We start from the raw sequence: 23334 nt of genomic DNA, 5'->3' as shown, positions 1-23334 counted from the left end.
TTGCGGTTCTAGTACAGGCAGGAAGAATTTAATTTTACCTGTTCACACAAATACTCAACTACTTCTCATCCAACATTGTGTAAATATATCCCAAGCTTAAAGACAAGGTCAGATTGCTAAATGTATTGAGCTTGCTATTACAGTACAAGAATTTGTTTTATTTTCATGTACAGTTTCAGAATATATAGAGCATAGAAAATGGTATATCTTAAAGGCATATCAGGTAGAAAGAATATCCTAAAATGTGTTTGTCCTGTTAAAACTCTAGTTAAAACTGGTTTGGCATTTGTTTTTTTGGTATACAGAATGTTCCCATCCATTCTATGTGGCATCATGTATATGCTGCTGTTTGTACACCATGGTGTGCGTGCTTTTCAATTCTCATTAAAGGGACAGAGCTTTTACTGTGGAATTAAGCTGTGTGTTCATGTATATATACATCTTTATTTTAAGTATTTGCTCTATAAATGACCCGAGCGTTATCAAGGCAAGAAACTGAAGACGCATCACTTCCAAGTCAGTGGCATAACAGCTTAACGTACAGTTTTACAGGTCTGTCTTCTAGACATGTTTCAATCTGTATTTGCTTAATTTCTCTTACTATTTCATGTTTGAATAAAACTAGCAAAATGCCTAGACTAGCTCTAATAGTCTATCTACTTTCAACCTTAAACCTGCATCTGTTTATTTAAGTCAGATTCTGCTTGCTAGCGAAATTCAAGTTTTGAATCTGAAATGTATTCAGCAAACTGTAGACACACTTTTTTAAAAAAGTAGGGTAATAATTCTTGAAATTGAGGGCATTCCCAGTAAGAGAAAAAAGAAAACTGACAAAATACTAGCATCATGTTAGACTGGTGAGAATGCATTTTGCTCAGACTGATTTGGGTTTTTTACTATTATTACTACTTTTAATGTGTTGTCCTGCTTGCTCATCTGATTTCTTGACAGTCTTGTTGGGCTTTCTTTGCTCCCAAAAGACAAGTAGTACATGCCGAAGCATTTTAGGATGTTCAGGGAACAGAGATGGAACTATACGACCTATTACTCATGTTGGAGTCAGTTTGTATACAGTTATGCACCTGAATTTTTACTTTGTGAGAAACCAAGGATGAATTATCTGAAGGAATGGGTCAGACCATCAGTTGATAGATAATGCAGTAAGTATCGACGCTACTTCATGATAACGAATTTGTTCTACATTAAGTGCAAGACCTCATTCAAAACCTATTTACTTTTTTACTGCCTGTGTATTGGGCCAGCTGTAGTGAATATACTGAAATAAATAAATGGTTAGTGCTTTTACAAGGTCAAATCTATATTTAAGCATCGAAGCTGTGACTAACCAGAAAAAGCCACTTCATTCATTCTCCACACTGATCTCCCAATTCCAAAATCACCATCGGGCAAAGCCAGTATTAGACTGCTGAGCAGTTAAGCCTGGTATTACAGTACAGATTTCTCTCACAAAACTATTGAAAAATAAAAATCACCAAGTCATTTTATCTTGAAAAACTATCCTGGGATTAATAAGCATAGTAATTTCACTCTGATTTATTTAGGAGGAGTGTTTAGTTCAAGTAAAATCTACAAAGGAATTTAGAACGAATTTTTTAAAGGCCAATTTCCTAATGGGCAGACTCAGGGAATGCTTTTGTACATGATATATTAGCCGTGAAATCAATCTCTATCTAATAAAAGCCCGGTGTAATAAACATGTTGAGTTTGGCTGTAAAAACCTAGATTTGGCATTGCTTGATCACCAATTTGCTTAGAAATTTGCAGATGTAGGCAAGGTAATGCTTTTTTTTTTTCCCTTTTCTTCCTTCCAGAAAGACTATGCACAATGCAAAAATAAAAATAAAAGGATCTAGGACTTGAGTGGGGTATTTCTTACTTCTCAGACTATTCTGGTCCGAAGTTGCGCAGTGAATTTGCTGGTAAATTCTCCCACGAAAGGCTCTGTATGTTTAAATTAAATGTGAAAGAGAATCAAGAGAATCGTTTGCTGGATTACAAAAAGGAGTTTTTTACTTTCGCAAAGCAAGTGGTTTTAATAAAAGCTTGATGACACTTACTGCGCGTTATAAATAGCAGAACACTAGTCCTCTGCCAGAACAGACGCACCAAGTGCAGCTTTGGGCTTTTATATTTGCTTTTTCACTGTGATCTGGGCCTTATTTTGTACTCCCCCTGTATTTAACCCATTCCAAAGGGATACATCTGGTCCAGGAACATAGTTAGCATATTGCTTACAAATTAATTTGCACAGGCTTTATTTGTAATCTCCTAGAGGCCAGGAACAAACTGTTAATGTCTAGTAAAGGGAAAACCATTTATGATGATGAAATATGTAAAAGAAGCAACTTGGCTCTGTCCTGCTCAGACCCCTGACCTGTAGGTGCCAGACATTCCATTAAACCTGCCATTTTTTAAATTCTGTTTCATATCAAGAACACAGTACATTTTTAGAGAAACAATACCTTTACTACAAAACCATGTAAATGATTATATACAAAATGGTTACTAGAATTTGGTTTTGTACTGTAGTGACAGAAATAACTAGCTGCTGACATTTATTTACGCTTCCTTAATACTAGGTACATAACCCCACTGATCAGAGTAAAGGCAAATGCAATCCAGGCTAAGACGAAGGAATAGCCATATTGGCCTTTAGAAACTTCAGTGCCATAACCATTGCTCTTGTGTAGTTCTTCGTGCCTATCTGTATAAATGGAAGCTGCAATCATAACACACAGACCTGGAAGAGGAAAAAAATAGTAATGTTTAGCACCTTAAAATATTATCAGTATGCGTAACAACTGTTCACTGCCTCTCTTCTGTCAGCTGTTCTCACCAATGTCCTTTTCTTGTAGGCACTCATTTTTCCATCCTCAAACTAAACTGGGAGCATTTCAGGACACATTTTCAGGGTTTTTGGCATGGATTAAATTTGAAGTGCTGTTGTGTATTTATGTCATTTGCAGTGAATACAAAGTGATTCTAAACATCTGGACAGTTTTAAAGAGTAACAAAAAATTAAAGGAATACCTGCCTGTAACAATTAGAGTTACTTAATTTGTTCAAGTCGTCCAGAATCTCAGATTCCTTCCCTTCAAAGTTTAAATTACTTCATTCTGAGCAGTGATGTTATCCATGTTTTAACTGCCTAAATAGTACAGAATGGAGCAGTTCACTGTTTAAACAAACATGAAGGATAAGCTATGGCCTCAAAAGCCCTACAAATTTCTCATGCAGCTCATTCTTTTTGAAACCTTTTTCCTCTTCCCTTTCCTACTTTAATGTAAATATCATTAAAGTCACAAGTGTTGAAAAATCACTCACATGACAGGAGCTGGATAATAGAGGTTAACACAAATCTTTCTCCTTGTTTTAGACGGAAGAGTTGAAGAATGAAAACCAGAAATGCCACACAACAGAAAATAGTAGATAGGATCATGGTGGCCTGAACAGCCTGAATTGATTGATATTCTGCAAAAACAAAAGCAGCCTTGATTAAAAATACAGTTTCTCTCTTTGCCTACTCCTGCAATGAGTAGAGAAGCAGAGCTATGTTCTGTAAGCAGGAGTTCAGCAGATAGAGCAAACCAGTTGTACATGCATTGCCTAGGGTGGTTCTTCTCTGCTTCCCTGGTATTAATACAGCCAGTGGTTTAAGGACTTTTAAAAGCGTTTCATAAAGCTGAATAAAAATACCAAAGAGACTATTTCTCCCACACCACATCCTTTGCTACCATCAACGTACTAAAAGCACAGTGAAACTGCCAGGTGTCTCAAATAGCTTACAAATGCAGACCCGAGCCTCTCACCAGACCTGGAGACAGCTCTGTCCAGTAAGATGTAACCAGACAGGATATCCACGCTTGGCACAGGAGATTCCTTTGATTCAGGTTTTCTGTCCTGTCAATTACTTCCCCATAACTAGGAGCTAAAGTAACCAATAAATGTGTAACTACATGTAGCTGCTTTGTGTAACTTTGCTGCAACAATACAAACAAGCTAAGCTATATAGATAAGGTCCTCTCCTCTAGCATAGCTACACTGCAGTTAGTAGGTCTGTGAACAGCAGACATACCTGGGCTACTTACAATCTAGCTACTTTGGGTACCTGATTTCAATGAATGCATAGTAATACAAACATCAAATGCAAATTTGTTAAATTCGTGTTAGCTTAGATAATGCCTGTGTGTAATGGATCATCTCATCTCACTGCAGCATAGATATGCCCTAAACCAACTTGATGCTCGGAAAGCAAAGTTACTTTATGTGTACATGGCTCTTCAAATCACCTACCTCTTTAATATACACAAAAATTGAAAGTGTAGAAATAAAGTAAATGTAACATTTTACAATTTTTTTTATTTTTTGTAAAGCAGGATATTGGGCTGTGCTATATACTAAGTCCTGTCTGTTAAAGCTCCAGCCTGTGTTCTGACTTTCTTCCACTTTTTCCCCCATGCCTGTAGGCAGCTCAGTTCAATTCTGAGGCAAATTCTATCACTTCAGCCACACTTTCAGATGACTTCACTGTTTTTACCTGATCTAATTTTTTAAGAACTCTTTAGCACTCATTGTTAGCTGTTTGTGTTTACTCTTGCACTGGGCTTTCAAGTGCACCTGACAGTTCCCTCTGTTTTCCTCTTAGATAAACTGTTGGAACAGTTTTTAGAAGACCTGAGTAGTTAGACCGTGCAGATTTTTTAACAAATATATTATTGGCCCTGCACATTTCATAGCGATTTCACCAGATCTCCTGCTAAAGGAACTGACATAGGCATGGAGAGACACTCACCTCTGAACTGATCAGTAATAGCCACACAGGTGCTAGTATTCGTGGCACATATTCTCCAGACATCTGTAGAAAAATTATCTCCTACCCACCAGGCCTGCAAAATAAAAGTAAAGGGCTCTTCCAGGAAAAAAAAACCAACAAAAAAAAACCACAAAACCCCCTAGTTGTCCAAGTGTCTCCTGATCATATACATCAGCTGGAACTAATTTCTGTTCATTTTTTGTATTTAACTGCTCAAACTAAAATTGAGGTCTAATGGCATTTTGGAATAAAGGGTACATCATTATTCACATGTCATTTTCATTTTAGACCTGTGTAAAATAGAAAGGGAATGGCAATCTTAAACATCCCATTTTCCACTGTTTGGGCAGAAATTTTGGATAGTCAGTGATTGCTCACTCCTTAAGATACCTACACAAGATCTGCTTTGTTTATCCGGACCCTATTTAGGATGCACAACTCTTTAAAAGCACAGCATTTTTTAATTTGCAGGAAATAGCAGGGTATACATCTATGAAACAGAAGCCCTTTATAAATTTTCTGGTTCCTAATACTGAATTGAATTAATCTCAACGTAGCTGTGCTGTCAATGTGCAAATGCAGTATGTAGATTATGGCATCTGACTGGAAGTGGCTAGCGACAAATTAAGATCATCCTGTGGTATTTCTACTTTGATGTTTTAACATTGAATGCAAAATGGTACTACAGTGACTGAACAGATTTTTACGGTAGCCTGGGAAATGCCAAGCACTCCACACAAGTGGAATTTCCTCAGGAAACCCATTCCCGTTCTGATAGCTACCCAGGCCTTTGTTTTGACCAGAGTTGGAAAAATATGACTTTTAAATATGACTCCTGGTAGCATCTGCTGCTTAAATAGATGTTCCAGAAACCTCACAACTTACTGTGCAGCTTTGCAAACAATACTGCAATAAAAACTAATATATTATGATTGTAGGCATATGTGTAATAGTAACACTGTGTTTTAAGGAAAAACATTACTTTCTCAGGATGACATTCATTTGGATTTTGCAGTCCAAGTTCAATGTATTATTTTTCAGCTCTGAGCACTATATAATCCTTTCAGAGTTATGTTTATGACTATAAAAAGCCTCTGAGGATGATAAAATCTAATAGAAGGTGGTTACACAGTTTAAGTTTGTAATTGTTTAAAAGTAGCTAATGACAAAAAGCAGAGTGCATAGGATTTCTATAATAATTTGATTTGTATGTAGCAGATCTGAACTAAGAATAAGTTGTTTTGTCCACTGTCCTAGCTTTCTAAATATTCAAAGGAGCAGGGTAAGAGAGCAGGGTAAGACAACCTGCTTTAGTGCTCAATTAATGACCTACTTCAGTGGAACAAATTAACTAGCTGACTGAAAGGTAACATCTGAGTTTGTACATTTTTGCAATAAAAAGTTGTGGGTAATACATCATGTCACTTGGAGCATAGTCTTGGAAAAGACTATGGGATTCAAACCAGCTTCACTGACTACGGTATTTTCAGCAGACAATTTTTTAATCCTAAAAGCCTGTACATACACCGAACCTCTTAGAGAAAGAAAGACTCTAGTGCACAGTTAAGAGTACCAATCAGGATAGCGGGCTGTTTTGGAAAGAGGAAAATTCAATTAAGAGCTAGATGTAAATATTGGAACGTAAATTCTTTCTGGTCACAAAAATAAAAAGGAAATTTGAAAAGAATGCAAGCTAAATTATTCTAAAACTTTGTGCTGAAACTGCTTCAACTGAATGGAAACAGATAAACTCATGGTGTCTCTTTCATGCTTTAATTGGGTATCTTGGACAACCACTTCTGAGGCAAAGCATACCTTGCCTGAAATTATCCCCACGCATTAATCATGAGCTGTTTGATTTCATGTACTTGACACACAAGGACGAAAGATTTCCCCCCACACACTTCCCCTCATGTCTAGCTGAATGAAGTCCCATAGCTCTACCTTGCAATTTGTAAATATACTCCCTGGCCAAGTATGTCACAGGCGAGAAGATTAGCTGCATAACACGGGCTTATAACATGATGCCATACAAATGCATGGCATGTACTTGTATAGTCTTATCCATGTATACCAGCAACGTGCGTATTCAAGGCATTTTTGTTATGAAAAGGTATAAGGAGTGCCTAACAAAGTTCTGTGCTTTCAATAAGCAAGTTGAAGACAACTAGAGAAGAGTAACTTCATTTTTATGAAGCAAAGAAATACTTGTGTGTTTGAAAGAAAAAAAGAAATGACACTTACATTGTCAATAGTTGAGATGAACAGCAGTGCTGCTGAGGTTATGTGAAACACAATAATGAAAGCCAGAAGAATCAACATCCTTGATCTGTGGAGGCTTTAGTCTGAGATAAATCTGTTAAAAATAAAAGCATATATGAACAGTCTTTAAAAGCTGTCAACGGATCAACCTGTCATTACGCTATCTCACTGTGGCTGTGAGTAGTCAAGCTCAGCGTGAGCGTATTTCAGAGCGAGGTGCTGTTAGAGTCAGGAACATCGTATGCACTGTGAGTCCACAGCACGCGTTCTTTCTCCAGAGATAAAAGATTTCACTTAATCAGACTTTACATCAGCATAACAGCTTTCTGTTTGTTACATGTGATACGTAACTAGCATCGCTGGTGTTAAAATGAATCACAACTTGAAATGAAGCCAAGAGGTGCATTTTGCAACCTGCCAGTGGGATGGCTGCAGTGAGTAAACACAGAGAGAAGCTTCTTTCTGTGTGCTTCTCCAGCCAGGATATAAAACTCCTTCATGTTGACTTTTAGAGAAGTACTTTTCAAATTACAGCCTCCTTTGCATGTGATGCTAGAATTTCCACTGGCTATAGTAAGGTCTTGTTTCAACCATGCTTTCAAAGTAGGAAGAAACGCAGGTTTCGAAAGGATGCTTGTAGAACAAAATTAAGTGCATCAGGAACTACCTCCTAGATTTAGTAACAGCTTCGTTGTACCTTAGGTCCCATATAGGTTGCCCTTTCTTTATATAGTTACACGTTTTATCCATTGATGAATGACTCGGGGCTACCATTTTCTCCAATAAATTGCTCTGACTGGTAGGGTTGAATAAACCCATTAATCATGTAGTAATCCAGTTAGTTATTTTATGTTCAGTCATTTAATACTCTCTCTAGTCTACCTATTATCTTCATACCTTATCTAACCCATTTATTACATTTCACATCTCAAATGAAAAAAAAAAAATTCTTATGTACAAAGGAACTGCAAACTTTATTTGAACTGGAATCCCCAAGAAATCTGTGGGCATATAACAAATAGGTTAGGGAAAACTACCGTTACTAATACATAGAAATGTACAATTGCTTGGTGTATCTATTATCTTTTTCTTCTTGTTGTGTAAAAATGCTTGCCAATTAATATATGCTATATTCTGTAAGGCATCTGCAGTCTTGCAGATATTTTCGTTGCATTTAACATGCACCATTCTGTAGCATTTATCTGCATGTTATCACTCATCAGTACATTAATGCATGTTTCTCCACTTCCTTTGCTTTGGACACATTCTCTTATGTCAAATGATCCCATTCACGTAACACAGCAAATATCTAGAAGAAAAGGCAGTTATGATTTTTTTCAAGACTTCCATGATTTTTTTCATGTCTAACCCTCTCTCCCTTACTGCCATTTATTAGAATCACAAACCACATGCAGAATTTAACCAAATGAAAGGACTACTTTGACAGCATTTTTAAAGCAGCTCCACTGGCATTTTGATGAGGCCAAAATACAATTACTCTGCAAAACTTTAACAAAAAGATAACAGACAGCATATAAACACGCTGAATAGAGACTAGAAGTTCCAGACTAATCCTTTACGTCTACACTGCAGTATAGCGTTACACTGCAGTACACCGTTATAACAAGCACAAAGCCAAACAGTATTAAAGTGCTTTTGAGAAAATGAAAATTGATTGGATAACCTTATATCCAAATCTAATTGGAATGACTGTATGGGAAAACTAAGTCAAACCCTAAAATAAGGAAAGCAGCTACTCAAGTTTTTATTCCTTCCCATTTTCTCACTGTTAAACTTTGCCTTCTCAGCCACAACAAAGAACAGAAGTGGTAATTTCCTCCAAAGAGCCAATTCTGCTGTATGACTCAGGATCCTCTGAATCTAGTTCTGCTTCTAGAAATGTCATTCATGGCTCTCTATCGAGCCTTTCTTGAATGAAAGAAAGGAAGAAGGAAAAGAAGATATTTTGTGGTTTTGTATAATGCCACATCAAAATATTTTCATTGTGAAATGTACCAGCATTCACACAGGACTCTCTTGTCTTGTGGTTGGGTTTTTTTCTGAGTTTCATTTGTTGCACTGATGGTATCTAAGCAGACAATAACGCAACAGTCATCTGCCATATAAGGAGAGAGAATCATATTGTACTCAGTATTATTTTAAGAATAACAATACAATTTCATCTTATTACATGAAGCATCATAAAGTAAGAGAGTCAGAAAAATGTAACCTAATTAAAAACAATCTTGCAAAATCAGGACTTGCCAGCACTGAAAAATCCACTTAATCCTTAATCAAGTGAATGTTTTTGTTTTACTGCTTTCAGCCATAAACAGAAGTGTTTCAAACAGGATGGATAAACACGTATGGCTGATGAGAAGAAGACATTTTATGTTTTACTCAAATAAAGCCAAGATTGAATGAAAGAGCTTTCTGTTTTGTCTTTACAAAAAAAATAAAGGACAGTAGGAATAGTTTCATGTTTCTGTTCTGAAGAACCTTCGTAACAGCCATTTTTAGGTACTTCCTCCTGACTTGCTGGTAATGGCTCCCTTCACGAGCTGCTACAACTTCTGTGCACACAGTGCTACAACTATACACAGATACGGGAATTAAATACACTGGGGGAAAGGAAGGAGACAGACCAATTCCAAGTAATTAATACCAGGAAAAGACAAGAAGAACTTGTTATTCAGTCTGTCGTGCCTGAGCAGGGATCCCAGAGGTGCACAGAAAGATCTGTGGACTTCAATCACTCCTAGCAACTTTCTCTTCCCATGGAGACCAAGGCTGGTTCATCACAGCCTGCACAAGGAGTAATGAAGGGAAGAGGGTCTTCCAGCTGAACTCTGTAATCTGTGCACAGGAAGCAAAGAGCAGCTCCCTTCTTCTAAGATGCAGCCAGTAACAATGCAGAAGCTCCTACAGTAGCTGCGTGCCTCTCAAGGCAGAAATTCTGGACTTCATCTCTCAGGGGGGACTGTTAGCTACCAGTCCTCTTCCACTCCAGACAACGCTGGAATTTAAAAGTTTCTTTTGGAGACTCAAGACCCTCCCACTCCTTCAGCAAGAAGCTCTTCCTTCCCTGGTCCTCTGAGGACAGCCTGCCTGGGTACCCCTCCTAGCAGCTGGCAGCTCCCTTCCTCTCTCTATGAGCAAGGGAAGGACACAGTTGTTTTCACAGAGAGAATTTCTGAAAACACTGTTTGCATTAACATTCAGAATGCTTGCTTTAATAATTCATTACTAACCAAACACTTTGGTAACATCCTATTCTGCATACTAGCTGTAGTCGTCTCTGTTTCTTATTCACCATTAACTGTTTCTCAAGGGCTCTCTTCAGGTTCACAATTGTCCCCGGTTCATTTAGCAGCAACTGAAACTCCTGCGGAAGCTTGCCAAACCAACAGCATGCCACCTGGCAGTGGCTTTTGCTTTGCTCTTTCAAAACGGAGGGTACGTGCAAGAACAAATAAGCTAGCACTACTGTTTAACCTGGCTGAACTAATTCTGCTCAACAGAACAACCAGCAATTTGGGTTAGATTAAAATCCTATCATCTCTTACATTTAATTTGTGCAGCCACAAGAAAGTATTGCTTAAAAGGGGTTGTTAATAAGAACAGAAAATACATTTTTAAATCACATAAATTTGGGAATCTAGTACTTTGTACTATTGCACTGAACAAGAATCTGCAAACAACTATATTAAGAAGATGTATAAAAATGATCAGACTCTTCAAGTAAAACTTTGGTATCAATATGTAATGTGATAGGGGATCCTGTAGTATTTTTTTCTGTAGCTGTTTTGCAGCTTTGGAAGCACTGGCCTATTATCAGTGCTAATACATGCTACTATGAAAAAGTTTCTTGCTCTTACAGGAGTCTTCCTCTTAAATGAACCATTGCTCAACTCTTCTGTTTCAGTCTCTTGATCATAAATAAGCATATTTCTATGGATCAAAAAAACTTCCTGGGCGGAGTAATTTTTTACTTTCTATCATCTGAAGTAATACGCACTATGGTCTCAAGTCAAGTGATTTTCAAGTACACTGCCTTTACAAGTACACTGCCTTTCAAGTACACTGGATGAAGACTGGGATGATGCAACAGATATCGTTCATCATTCCCCAAAGTGGTTTGAATTCTTTTAATAGTTTTTACACACACACACACACATGCAAGAAAAGCTTTTTGGACACACTATAGTTGTCTTAATAGAGATGATGGAGCCACTCTTCTCAGAAGTACATGATGAAAAGACTAGAGGCAACAGTCACAAGTTGCAACAAGGAATATTCCAATTGTGAAAAATGTATTAATTATATTCAATGCGCATGATTAAGTACTGGAACAGGGCCTAAGAGGCTGTGGGATCTCCATTCTTGGACATCTTCATAACTTGACTGAAGCAAGGCCCAGAGCATCCTGAACTAACTCCCTGCTTGGAGCAGAAGCCTGGACTAGAGACCTCCAAAGGTCCCTTCCAGCTCTGCTCTCCTGTCAATCCATAGCTATTTCAGGAACCTCCCTGTACTGATCTCCAGCAAAGCTCTGACAAAAGAGAACATAAAATTTGACTTAGCTCATCACAAGTGACATAAAAAACGATTATGGGGTTATAGTAAGAATGACATTGGATGTCAACATGAATTCTTCAATTGCAAGCCTCAGCATTTAATACCGCTTGTATGTTTTAAGGCAGAAATGTGCAGGTACAGCTGAGTTAGAAGTGCAGACTGCCACTGAATCCAAAACGAGTAAGTTATGAGAATCCTACTGAACACATCCAGATTTGCTGTGGTAATAAGGTTTCCCACAAATGCTGTTAAGTTGCAGGATACTTACACAAAACACATTGAAAACAAAAGGCCAGTTATATTAACAACAAATATTTTTTCAATTAGTGCAGAAGAACTGTTTTTGGGTAATACTACAGTGCTACCTTATTTTGCACAGGGAGGATAAATGCAGCAGTCACACTTATCTTTAATCTTTTCAGTAATGCAGACTACTGGAAGCAGTAATTTGCACTTTTGTTATGAGAGCCTGATGTGCTTTACAAGAGGTGGCTAAGAAGGGCCTCTGCTATAATCTTCCAGACATGCAAAGGCAAGTACCTTTTTACAAGATAAAACAGTACAACGATCACAGAACTGCACAGTAAAAAAAAAAGCATCCAGCCCAGGGTTCCCAACTTTTCTGTATTGTAAAGCAAACACATCACAAAACTGGATTGCCACCTATGTCAAACTCCACACCACCACCCAAAAAAAGCCTCAGTTTATCTTCAAGATAACGTTTATCTTCAACGTCCAGCAGTACAAAGAAACATGCCTATTTGAATTTTTTCTGCTGTTCTGTACAGCAAGCAAGCAAAAAGGAAAACTCTGTTTCTGACAGTTCTTAGCAGAAGGTTTATCACTACTTTCCAGTCCAGATGTCATCTCCGCAACCCATGCTTTCATTTCTTCCCATGCAGTTAGATTCTGCTGCCAGGCTATTTCTCATGTTTGTGCATACGTGATTTTTGCAACCAGAGAAACGTGCATAGTACAGTATGTTTATCCTGTGCTCATCTGCATTGAGAAGGCTAAAGCTTATCCTACAACATTGTCTGCTGCCCTCACTTCCTAAAGATCCAATCAGTTTTTTGTATCATCTTCATCTGAGTCCATGTATGAAGAAAATCTCAACACAGACAATCCTGGGTTATACTCCTAGAACCATGGTGAAAACACTGCAGAACAGCTCCTGCTCTGTACAGACCAAGGCTGGAGGTGTGCAAACTGTTCATCACCTACATTTAGTGTGCTGAAAAGACACACCCAAAAGAAGGGGTAGAGGATCCTGCTAAACAAGTTACCATACCTGCAGCTTTCTGCACTGACATTTTTCGCTGCAACTAGAACAGCAGGTCTTTGGGCCATCAATAAGCATTTGATTCAGCTGAACTTTCTTGAGGTCACTGGTGTAAAACTGAATCAAAGCAAGCTGCCTTAACTATCAATTCTTCTGCCCCTCGGTGCTATAATTAAGTCTGTATATGTGAAATTAGAAGAAAAAGCTTGTATCCTGGTGGCATGAGAAGTCTGTCATCTTGTGATGCATCATAAGATGTTTGGATTTACATGATAATCACTTTGTTTTGCTGAGTGTTCTTGTGCCACATCTCATGGTGTCTCATGACAGAGAACTCAGGAGTTGGCTCATGTTTTGCCTGTACCACTGTCTCTAAACTTGCATAAAATTCCCTGGTTTATAAGGAACAGAGTGATACTGTTAACTTTTTTCTTTTTTTTTTTTTCTTTTACCAGATATGAAGGGTTCTGTTTTTCTTCTGTGATTCCCAGAACTGGAACCAAAAGTGAAGTAAGTTCAGACAGCAGATTCTCCCAAACTAGCAAGAACTTTGAGGATTTCAACAATCCTCTAATGCCTAAATATCAAACAACATAAAGGACAAGAAAATCAGGAAATTTAACACCAAGGGAATAATTATACCAGTTGAAAGAACTTACTCCAATTTCATTATTCTTTCTGCCTGAGTTAATTTAACAGTTGGGAACACCAACATTACAAGATATAATTTACTGAGTGATATTCCTTAAAACAAAGCAGATAATATCCAAACTCTTACACTTTCTTTCTACACTTTTCCCTTTCAGTGTTCTCCCAGCTGACTATTGCTCTGACCCTATTCACAGTCTGTGGTATCTGTACATTAATCCATCATTTCAGTAATTTCCATTGGATCACCTGTCTGTCATTTTTTGTTGCTGCAGTGTTAACCTGGCCACATGCCCGAGCTGCAAGGCTGGTCTGACACAGGTGCCCAGCACAGCAGCCTGTCCTCACTGTCCTCAGGGTTTCTGCGCACCCCTGGGTGTTGCTGTGCACACACCCCAGCTGTGACACATTTGGATCCTTTCCATGTCAGCTACAGAAGAATCCTTCTATCATGCAAGAAGTCTGGAAAGGATAAGCACATCCTTGTACCTTTCTTTCTTATTTTTTTCTTGTGTCATCAATGCATATTGGAAAAGAAAAGAAAATACAACTAAAGCAATCTAGTTCTATTTTAGATGATGACTTGGAGCCTTACTTTAAGGAACCAGCCTTTTAAACATTTCATAGGACAGGAGTGCTTATCTTGAAGCTAACATTGCATGCAGATTTATAAATAGCATGCAAAAGTTTTGCTGCCAATAATCCCTGAAAAACGTATTGATAGTTCTCTGGTGCATGAAGTGAGCTGCTACTGTTAGAGCTCACAGGTGTACAAACTACAGAGAAAATGAGCTTTCTTTTTTATTAGCCTTATTTACAAGTGTCATTTGGTAATTAAAAATATAGATCTACCAACAGATGTGGAAGTCTCTGTATTTCTGCTCACACATTCTCTGTTTTCAGGGAATCAAACATATTGTTGAACTGGACCCTAGCCGACCTATTCTTCATGTTCAGGTGTACACTCAAATTATGATCTGTTTTCACACTCAGGTATTACAGAGCTAACAGTCAATACAGAAACAGTATGTCCTCTTTCAGCCAGTGATCTCTTTAGCCAGCTAGCAAACCTCCGAGAAGTGCTCGTGGGCTCTGACTAGACATCTACAATATTGAATGGGAACCCGGGAGGGAAGAGCAAAATAAGAGTAACAGTCTATGCAGCAGGCAGGCTCCCACCCCATTTTTTCCTGGTATAAGGCTAAGCATGAAGAACAACATATGCTCTTCAAGAAATAAAATTTCAGGCCCCTGCTTGATGCTGGACTTGGAATCAAGAGGGCCAAGTGTCCCGTCAGCCCCTAGATGGCACAGACACCATCAGCTCTTTTTGCTTATAAGCAATTTGTTAATTGAGAACACACTCAAGCCCGTAGCTGTTTGTGCTGCCTATTTTATGTGGAAGGAAGAGAGCTTCTCACACTTCCAGCTGCTTTTCAAAGTCCATCACAAAGCAAGGAAATCAGAAGGAAATGAAACAATGTTCCCTGCACACAATCCCTGTATGTAGGCAAAAAAAAATCAATACAGCAAAAATTAATTCACACCATTTTCTAGAGCTCTATTTGAATTACGTTTATGCTTTTTTAACTCAATGGCAGAAAATGAAAGTAGGGTCATTCTGCCAGATCTCGATTTGTTGGTGCCCTTGCAGCAGGCTGTGTTAAGACCCAGCAACCTCCAGCACAATTAAAGCAGTTGGCTGCTTGTATTTTGATAATGAAATACAGGGGCTTGGAGACAAACTGGCAAGATATGGTATGACCTAGTTTTTATCTAGCTTCTTTCAGAAAATCTTGCCTTGCAACCAAACCCCTGAGGTCTGCTTTTTCTGTGCACCAAGATTAATATAAATGTGCACCATAGCTTAATAAAGCCTTTTGTTATTACGGTGGTTGGGTGTTTGTCCATCCTGTTGGTACTGTGTGGGACTGCTTGAACAATAGTAAACTTAGAGTGAATAAGCTCATGTTCTTGGCCTACCTATCACCTATGTGTGAGGGGATACTGAAGCACCCTTTCAGCTCTTTCTGAATCTATTTCATAAACACTAAATCTTAGCTCCTCCTCAAAAACCCTACCTAGTTACCAAAAGACCATGCTTACAGTTAGGCTGGGCAGATTTTCCCTGGATTCCTCTGTTCCTTCTTACCCTGTCCTCCTCATTAGATCTATGCTATTAAGCCAGAACTCCAAAGATTGGGAAATTGTAACCCTGCTATCCCATATGTTTCCAAACAAAAACAAGAAAAAAATTGCAGCAAAAACGCAAAGTGCTAGCTTTGAGTACTGAGACCCAAAGAAGCTGATGTTTCTAATTTCTTAGGAATGCTTTTAATAAAGTTTTGACCTAGGGATGCCAGCATTGCTGCCACTTCTGTAACTGTGTCGGTCATTTATTTGCAAACAAGTTTGGACTTGGTTTAGACTTGCCCTACCACTCCTTTCACTATGGCCCTACTGTGTGCACTGCAGAGGGAAGTCACTCTGCCATGAAGCCTTTGTGGGCAGACTGAGCAGAAGAAAACAGGCAGGACCTATGGGAAAACACAAACACAATGCCCTGTTGCAGGGTGGGGAAGTGGCACTTACAGGGAAAATGAGCATCTTGTGACATCTTACCTGAAAATCCTAAAAAATAGCCTCAAGCTTAAAAGATTCAAGAGAGATGTGTTCAAATACTCCAGCAAAACCTGGAAGAGAAATGTAACAGCCACTATATGCTGAGAAGACAATTTAGCAGGTACAGAAGCCAGCTACCTGCACTGACAGACCCTCGACTACAGGCATATTTGAATAATAGTCTTTAAGCCTTCATCTTTTCAAAACTGCTCTTTAGAGGTTTTTGTGTGTTCAGCAGAAACAGAATGTTTGTCCTCCTCTAGCAGCACAAACCAGCATATTCCTCAGAAGTAAATCTTTCATATATTCTTCTTTTTCTCTAAAGCACTGTTTCTTGTAACTGCACTTTTACACTAGATAATTATTATCTCAGATTTAACCTGTTCTATGTCTGCTTTAAATCCCAACACAACCCACAGTGGTTTAAGGTAGGCTGCCTTATTACTAAATAACACCTGAAATGGTTACAATTCATCTCTAATTCCCATCATAGCCCTTGCTTGTGCCCTCCACCGTCTGCTCGTCCACCTTCAGCTTATGCTGAGAGTCACATGCCTTTGGAAAAATGCTAACAAAAACTGGTCTTTAATGAAAGATACCCCATGGAAGCAATCTGTTCAAGAGATCAGTTCTCAAAGGGCACATATTGTTCAAATTACCCAGCAGTAATCTGAAAGAAGGAACTGCTTGTATACTGTAGTTTCTGGTTTCTTGCAAAACATAAATGTATTCTCTCAGCTTTCACAGAGGCATCAGCAAAACATGTTACAAAATGTTTGTAACTTTGGAAGTATGTATGGGTAGAGCTTAATTGTATGCTTAGAAATTGAAAAAAAGCATACATCATTTCAGGTGTTCAATGCATCCTCTTTGTTCAGCCAGTTTGCTTTAACTTGTGCACCAGATATCACTTCAGTATAAACAAAGTTGTGGTATACATTAAAACGTTCTGAACAATCAAGCTGGTCTAAAAGTACTATAAGCTTGTTTTCCTAAGCTAAACAAGGCAAGAACTTCTCGTTCTGACTTGTTCATTTTCAAAGATGAAGACAGACTGGCGATACACTTGCTTGCAGGTCAAGGCACACACATGGAAGGAAAAAGAACTGTTTAACCTAAAGATGAAAATAAATGGCTATAAATCAGGTGTGAGCTCATTTAGGATGGAAATTATAACTCTCAGAGCTGTCAGGTTCTGGAACAACCTTACAATCACCACAGCATGGGAAAAAAAGACCCGCCTCCACAAAAAGGGATTATCCAGTGATTATGCTAGCCGGGCAGCAGACCTGGTGACCCGAGAGGTCACTCCAGTTCTGCACTCCTGTGAAGGCTATCCCAACAGTTTCTTTGAGGTCTCCGTATGTTTTGCAACATGCTTTTGCATGATACCCATGCCCTCGGCACTCTACTGAATTCTGTCCTGCCTTTCAAAGACTTCAGGTAATGCTGAGAGCAATGCTGACTGTTGATCTGTACAGTGGAGTAATACAAGTGGTGATCATGGGACTGATGACACACAATCAGCTTTAAGGGAGGATTCATTTCTCAGGTGGGCGGTAAACCCACAAAGAGTGAGCGAGGCCTGTCCCCCTTTTCTGAGGGTGACCCAAGGGCCACCGTTGCCTCCCAACACTCAAGAGCAGTGGTCAGGAACCAGAGAGCTCTCTGCAGCCTGCTGGCACAGCCCTGCCTCTGGCTGGGGGAACCAGACAGCCGTTGCGTGGAGCTGGGACGATGACATGGGGGTGTACCAATAAGCTATTTGAGCTATGAGAAGCCTCCTGGGAACCTGCTTCTGAAGCAAACAACTGAACTGAGGTGTGGCCTGGCCTCACCCCTGCTCAATCACTGCGTGGCTAGATTTTGGTGTCGAGGTTGTCCCTGTTCAATAACTCGGCAGGGCAGGGAGGGACAGACCAAGTATAATACCGCACCTTTTCATCAGGTTGACAAATTAAATGTGTCCTCAGTCTGATCCGATGAGAAGCAAAAAAAAAAGCACACCTGCAGCCTTAACTCTAGACATTAATATAGTTCTGAGAGCAAATCTCAGACCCTGAGCTCTACTGACTACAGACTGCTGCTTATCCAGAGATTATTCCAGATACACCAGAACAGCTAGAGTGATTTATGTTGTTCCACCTAATTAACCAACAAACAAAGGCAGAAAAGGTCTGTCTTTCCAGATTGAAAGCAATGCGTTTAATTCAGTAGAAACGAAAGCTGATATTGTTTTAACTTTGGCAGATGCTCTATGGAAATTGCTAGCAATTAAATGTGTTACATTCACTGTTGTAAAATTTTCAAACGGCTTGTTTTGATTTGGCTTTGACTAGCTCTGTATTGAGAAATTTTGGTTTTGGTTATTTCAGAGTTTACACATCATCTATCAAGAGTGTGAAAATACATCTCTATTGACAGTACAACAGTTGGCTATAAAATAAAAAGAGCAAACTCTTCCACAACTACTACTATTTTGTTTCACAGCAATACTGTAGCATATGATTGGATTTAATACTCAGCCTACCTTCAGAATGTCATTTTTACATTCTAATTTGTAATTGGCACAATTAAAGTAAAACTTAAAGGTTGCCATGTGAACTTTACCAGTTCAGGCAGAAGGATTTCTAACACTTCTTTCATTGCACAGTTGAGCACACTAGTTGCACTGCTCTTCTACACTCTGGCTGCTCTATGGAAACAGAGCCCAGTCACCCCATGCTACTACCTGTGTCAACTTTGCTCTACCCTACAGCTCCACCTCGACCAGGCTGGCTGCCCGTATAGTGCTTGGGTCACTGCAGAGCCACATCTCTTCGTACCAGCCACAGTGCCAGGTAAAGGCTCGGCCAAGCATGCTGACACGTGATAAACGGGCAGGCTCAGCCAGCTCTCTTCAGCTCTACATTAGACTCTCCTTGCAGTCGCTCGACTTCAGCTTGTTTCTGTGTTTGAATTAAGCGGCTGGGTTGTTGCTTCCGTGGATTGAGAACTGTCAGCCTTAGAGACCAGATGAGTCTGCAGACTGACTGCAGAGACCACCATCAGCATATGCCACTCAACAAGGATATCTGGAGACTTCCAAAGTCACTTTCTGCCTGGAAGAAGGCCATAATTTTGATGTATTTCAGGATACTTAACAGCTGCATTAAACACCTGGGGGAGAGTTCATACTGCCCACCTTGGCTGTTTGCAGCCTGTGCAATTCCAAACACAGTGTGGTGTTTAAGAATCAGTGAAGTAAACCATAAATATATATCCTATAGCCATCTCTAAGGTGTGTTTGAGTCAGTCCACTTTCTGCCCCACCTACAGACTCCTGTGAACATCTCTACACAGCCAGAGGGTTGTATTTTAAGGTCACACCCAAATTATGAGGCTTCACCTGGCATGCACATACCATCATTAAACCTGCCCATGAAACTTCATAGGCAAAACAAAAAGGTGTAATTACATTTTCCCTATTCAGTGAAGAAATAATAATTCCTTTGATGGATGTATTCAGGCCATCAGGCTTTCTCTTGAATCCCACCCAGCAAGATCTGTTTTCTAAAAATTAAGATGCTTATCTTTCTAATGAAGTTATGAGCATCACCTGACATATTGAGATATATTTTACAAAATTATCTTCTCTCCAAAATAGTAAAGCTTTCAACAAAAATAGTGAACACTGAGACCCCACCACAAAGACCACTGGTTTGCTTTGAGCATCCAAAACAAACCAACGCTAACAAATGTTGAACAGCTCCATGAATGGAATTCCTTAGTGCTATGCTTTGTTTCCCTTGCTTTCCCTCTGACACCAATTTGATCTCAGTAAGAGCTGTGCATTCCTTTCTACTTTCAAATTCGGCTGTGCTGAAGTATTGCATGGATTTTATATGAAGTGTTTGGTACAATTCAGAGTAAATCTCTTTCTTATCAGTTCCTGTATAACACAGCGCCTCATTCTGCTGGGTCGTCTTCCAATAAGAACATGGCAGTAGGACCTGGAAAGTACATCTTCTGCCAGCTAGCAATAGAAAAGATCTTGTCCCCAGAGACCTGCTTATCTCTTTAATTAAACATATTCTTGCACTGATTTATGTGGTGGTGTCATGTCTTACATGATGCTCAAGACACAAATAGAACATGAAGTATAAGCGGAAAACCAAAATATACACAAACCACTCAGGTGAAAAGGGAAGAGTCTCCTTGTGCTGCCATCCATCTCATTTTTAAATGGACAGGGAAACAGCATTATGAAAGGAGATAGGCTATGACTAATATACTTAGCAAAAGTGGAGAAAGGTCTTGCTCCTCTAAATATCCATGTGGGACTCATCAGTACAACATTCTTCTAATCATTGTAGGAACATCAAACCCAAGATGGGAAACAACCTTGAGACAAACAAGACAACAAAAGAAAAGCCATGACAATGGAAGTAAGAGAAACATATAAGGCAACTGTGAAGTGAGTGATGCTAATAAATCAAGGGTAAAAAGTGCATTAACTGAAAGCAGGTATAAGATGAAGGTAGAGATGTTAATTTCTTTTAAGCAATGTTGGCCAGAAACAATAACTACAGCATCTAAGAATTGAGACAGAACCCTGGTCTAAGATAATAACATTGCAGCAGCCTTCAGTCTTGACCTGCTCAGTCTGTTGAATAACTTCCTTTATTAACAAGGTTTTAAATCTGCATAAGCAAGTCGAATACACTGTTTTTCCTCATTGGCAGATCCACAGCATAATCATCACTGTTCAGGTGCTTTTGACAGAAGTCTTTCCAGTGACCACAAATAAAGAATACACCACCAGTAGTGTCTTGTCTACTGATAGTATGTTTTTATTTTAAATGATATTAACAGACCATTTTCCTTCCCAAATGAGCATACTAACAAGAAACTGATCACCTCCTAAGGGTTTTCATGGTATTACTGCATTTCACCTTGAGTTAATGTTGATGGCTATCAGCAGAATAATTCCTGGTTTCCTGGCTGGGCAGGCAGCTGACCTGGTAACATCCATATCAGCCATGCAGCTGACATGATAAAATCTGTACACATCTTTATTCAGCATGGAGGATGAATATTCCCCCAGGTATCCCAACAGTCTAGTCTCCAACTTTATTCTACAAGTTCATAAAGGGATGCAGAGGATAGCAAGAGTTCTTTTTTTCAATGTCTTTGAAGCAAAGGTCAAGTCTTTACATCTTATACTGAATAAACTCACATCAGCTTCTGCTGAACATGTTTTCCATACACCTTTGTTTCCAGTCCCACTTTGATTTTACCAGCTGTGGTAAGTACCTATAACCCAGCTGCACTCCTTAGCATGGCATTTAATTTATCACCCACTCTCTTACTAAAAAGTAGCTGGACTCTCCAGTAAACCGCAATTCACATTTCTCCCCTCACTGAAACTCATGCCCAGTACTCCCCCACCACTTGTGTGGGTTCCTGCCTGTCCATGTCTGCAGCCACCTGCCATCTCAGTCCTGGCAGTCCAGCCTCACAGCTCTTTTCCCGAACTACTCTACCCTGCCTGGACAGCAAAGCCTTCAAAATCAGCATCAGAGAGCAGGTCTGGATGGAAGAGTCATTACAGACTATTTTATTTGACAGAAAAAACATCTGCTCAGGCAGGCGAGACAGCTTATTTTACATAGTTAACATACCAGCACTGTATGTACAGAATCTGAAAGTAAATGAAGAGAAAGCGCTACTTTTTCTTTTTGATGGAGATCAGCCAACCATAGCTGTTTACTTCCAAAGTTCCTAAAGAAAACTCTGAGAAAATCTAGTGTGTATTTTACAGCTATTCGGTGGGTTTCTTCACAGCCCTATATCAAGTCAGAAGATACTTCTAAGATGCTCAACTGCAATAATTAGTGATCATTTACATATTATCGCCAGGTGCTGGGGAAAAAAAGACCTTCCTGCACCAAGTGAACAATGTATTTCTGCCAAGAAATTAACAGAGAGGCCGAACTCTAGGTTTCTTGGTGGCAGCGTTCTGTGAGTAGGAGCAAGCCCTGGGTATGTCTGCTGAGGAAAGGACAGCAGTGCACTATTCTTCCTAGAGATGCCCAAACAAGGAGCTGAACTCTAAAATTCAATACTCAGTATTACAAGCAACCCATGTTACTGAAAGCTGCCTGTCTGGTATCTGGCACATAACCTCCCGGGTGTAAGTTGGACATTACAGATAATAAAAAAACACCAGTGAGAAAGACAGACTGGCTAATTGAAACTGTAGTTTGACTCAAGTGGAAAAACGTTTAACTCTGGCAAAAACTTCACAAACCGAGATCTGCACTGAATTATGTATGAGTGTATTTTCCTTCCACTAGGGGGGGGTCAGCTGCCAAAAACAATCAAACGTTACTGTAGTACACGCAAACGCCACTTAGAGTACATTAAAAAAAAACAAAACAAAACAAAACCCAAACCAAACCACCAGAAACTATCCTGTGGGGACAGCGAACTCTCCGCTGGTTTGGCCCGGCCTTTGAGTCACTTGCGATGCGCCCAGTTTTCCCGCCCCGTCCCGCCGCCCCGCTGCCGACCCGACTGCGCGGCTCCCGCGGCCGGAGCGCCCCGGGGCGGCCGGGCCGAGGCAGCGGGGCCGGGGCCGGGGCCGGGGCCGCGGCTCGCCCGGGGGCGGCGGCAGCGGCCCTCCCCGGCCGGCGTCAGAGCGAGCCCGCCAGCGCCGGGAAACGGCTCGGCACGGCGGCCGCCGACGTGCCGACATAAAGTTTGTTTTGCAGTAAACAAAACCCTTAGATTTATTCTTTTCCCCTTTTTCCTGCGGTTTCTTCCTCCCCTGGCGGGCAAAGCCTCCCCCTTCCCGCCGGCCCCCGCCCGCTCACCCCCGCGCCCCCCGCCCGGCCGAGGCTACTCACGGGCGCGGGGCGGGCGCGGCGCGGGGCCGGCGGGCAGCACTCCGCGCGGGCTGCGACCGTCTGGCGGCGGCGGCGGCTACCTCCCGCCCGCCCTCCTGCAGAAATGATGTCAGAAGCGAACTGGGTGTGGAAAGAAAATAATTTTCGAAAGTGCCCCTCAGCCGCCTGCGAAGGCGGGGGGAGTGAGTGTGAGTGTGTGCGCGGCAGGGAGGGAGGGA

The 23334-nt window shown here is 40.2% G+C and overlaps 1 protein-coding gene across 1 annotated transcript; it reads right to left on the bottom strand.

Moving 5' to 3' along the window:
* Positions 1–23281, bottom strand: EMP2 (epithelial membrane protein 2). The gene is made up of 5 exons (XM_052772914.1): positions 23117–23281; positions 7079–7190; positions 4814–4907; positions 3346–3492; positions 1–2761 (listed from the first exon to the last, which is right to left on the bottom strand). The coding sequence occupies exons 2-5, from the start codon at positions 7154–7156 to the stop codon at positions 2577–2579; spliced, it is 504 nt and encodes a 167-aa protein (XP_052628874.1). The 5' UTR covers positions 7157–7190; positions 23117–23281; the 3' UTR covers positions 1–2576.
* Between the last annotated feature and the right edge of the window lie 53 nt (positions 23282–23334).

This window comes from Harpia harpyja, chromosome 21, assembly GCF_026419915.1.
Source record: "Harpia harpyja isolate bHarHar1 chromosome 21, bHarHar1 primary haplotype, whole genome shotgun sequence".
NCBI lineage: Eukaryota > Metazoa > Chordata > Aves > Accipitriformes > Accipitridae > Harpia > Harpia harpyja.
This window is presented reverse-complemented; position numbering and strand designations above follow the sequence as displayed.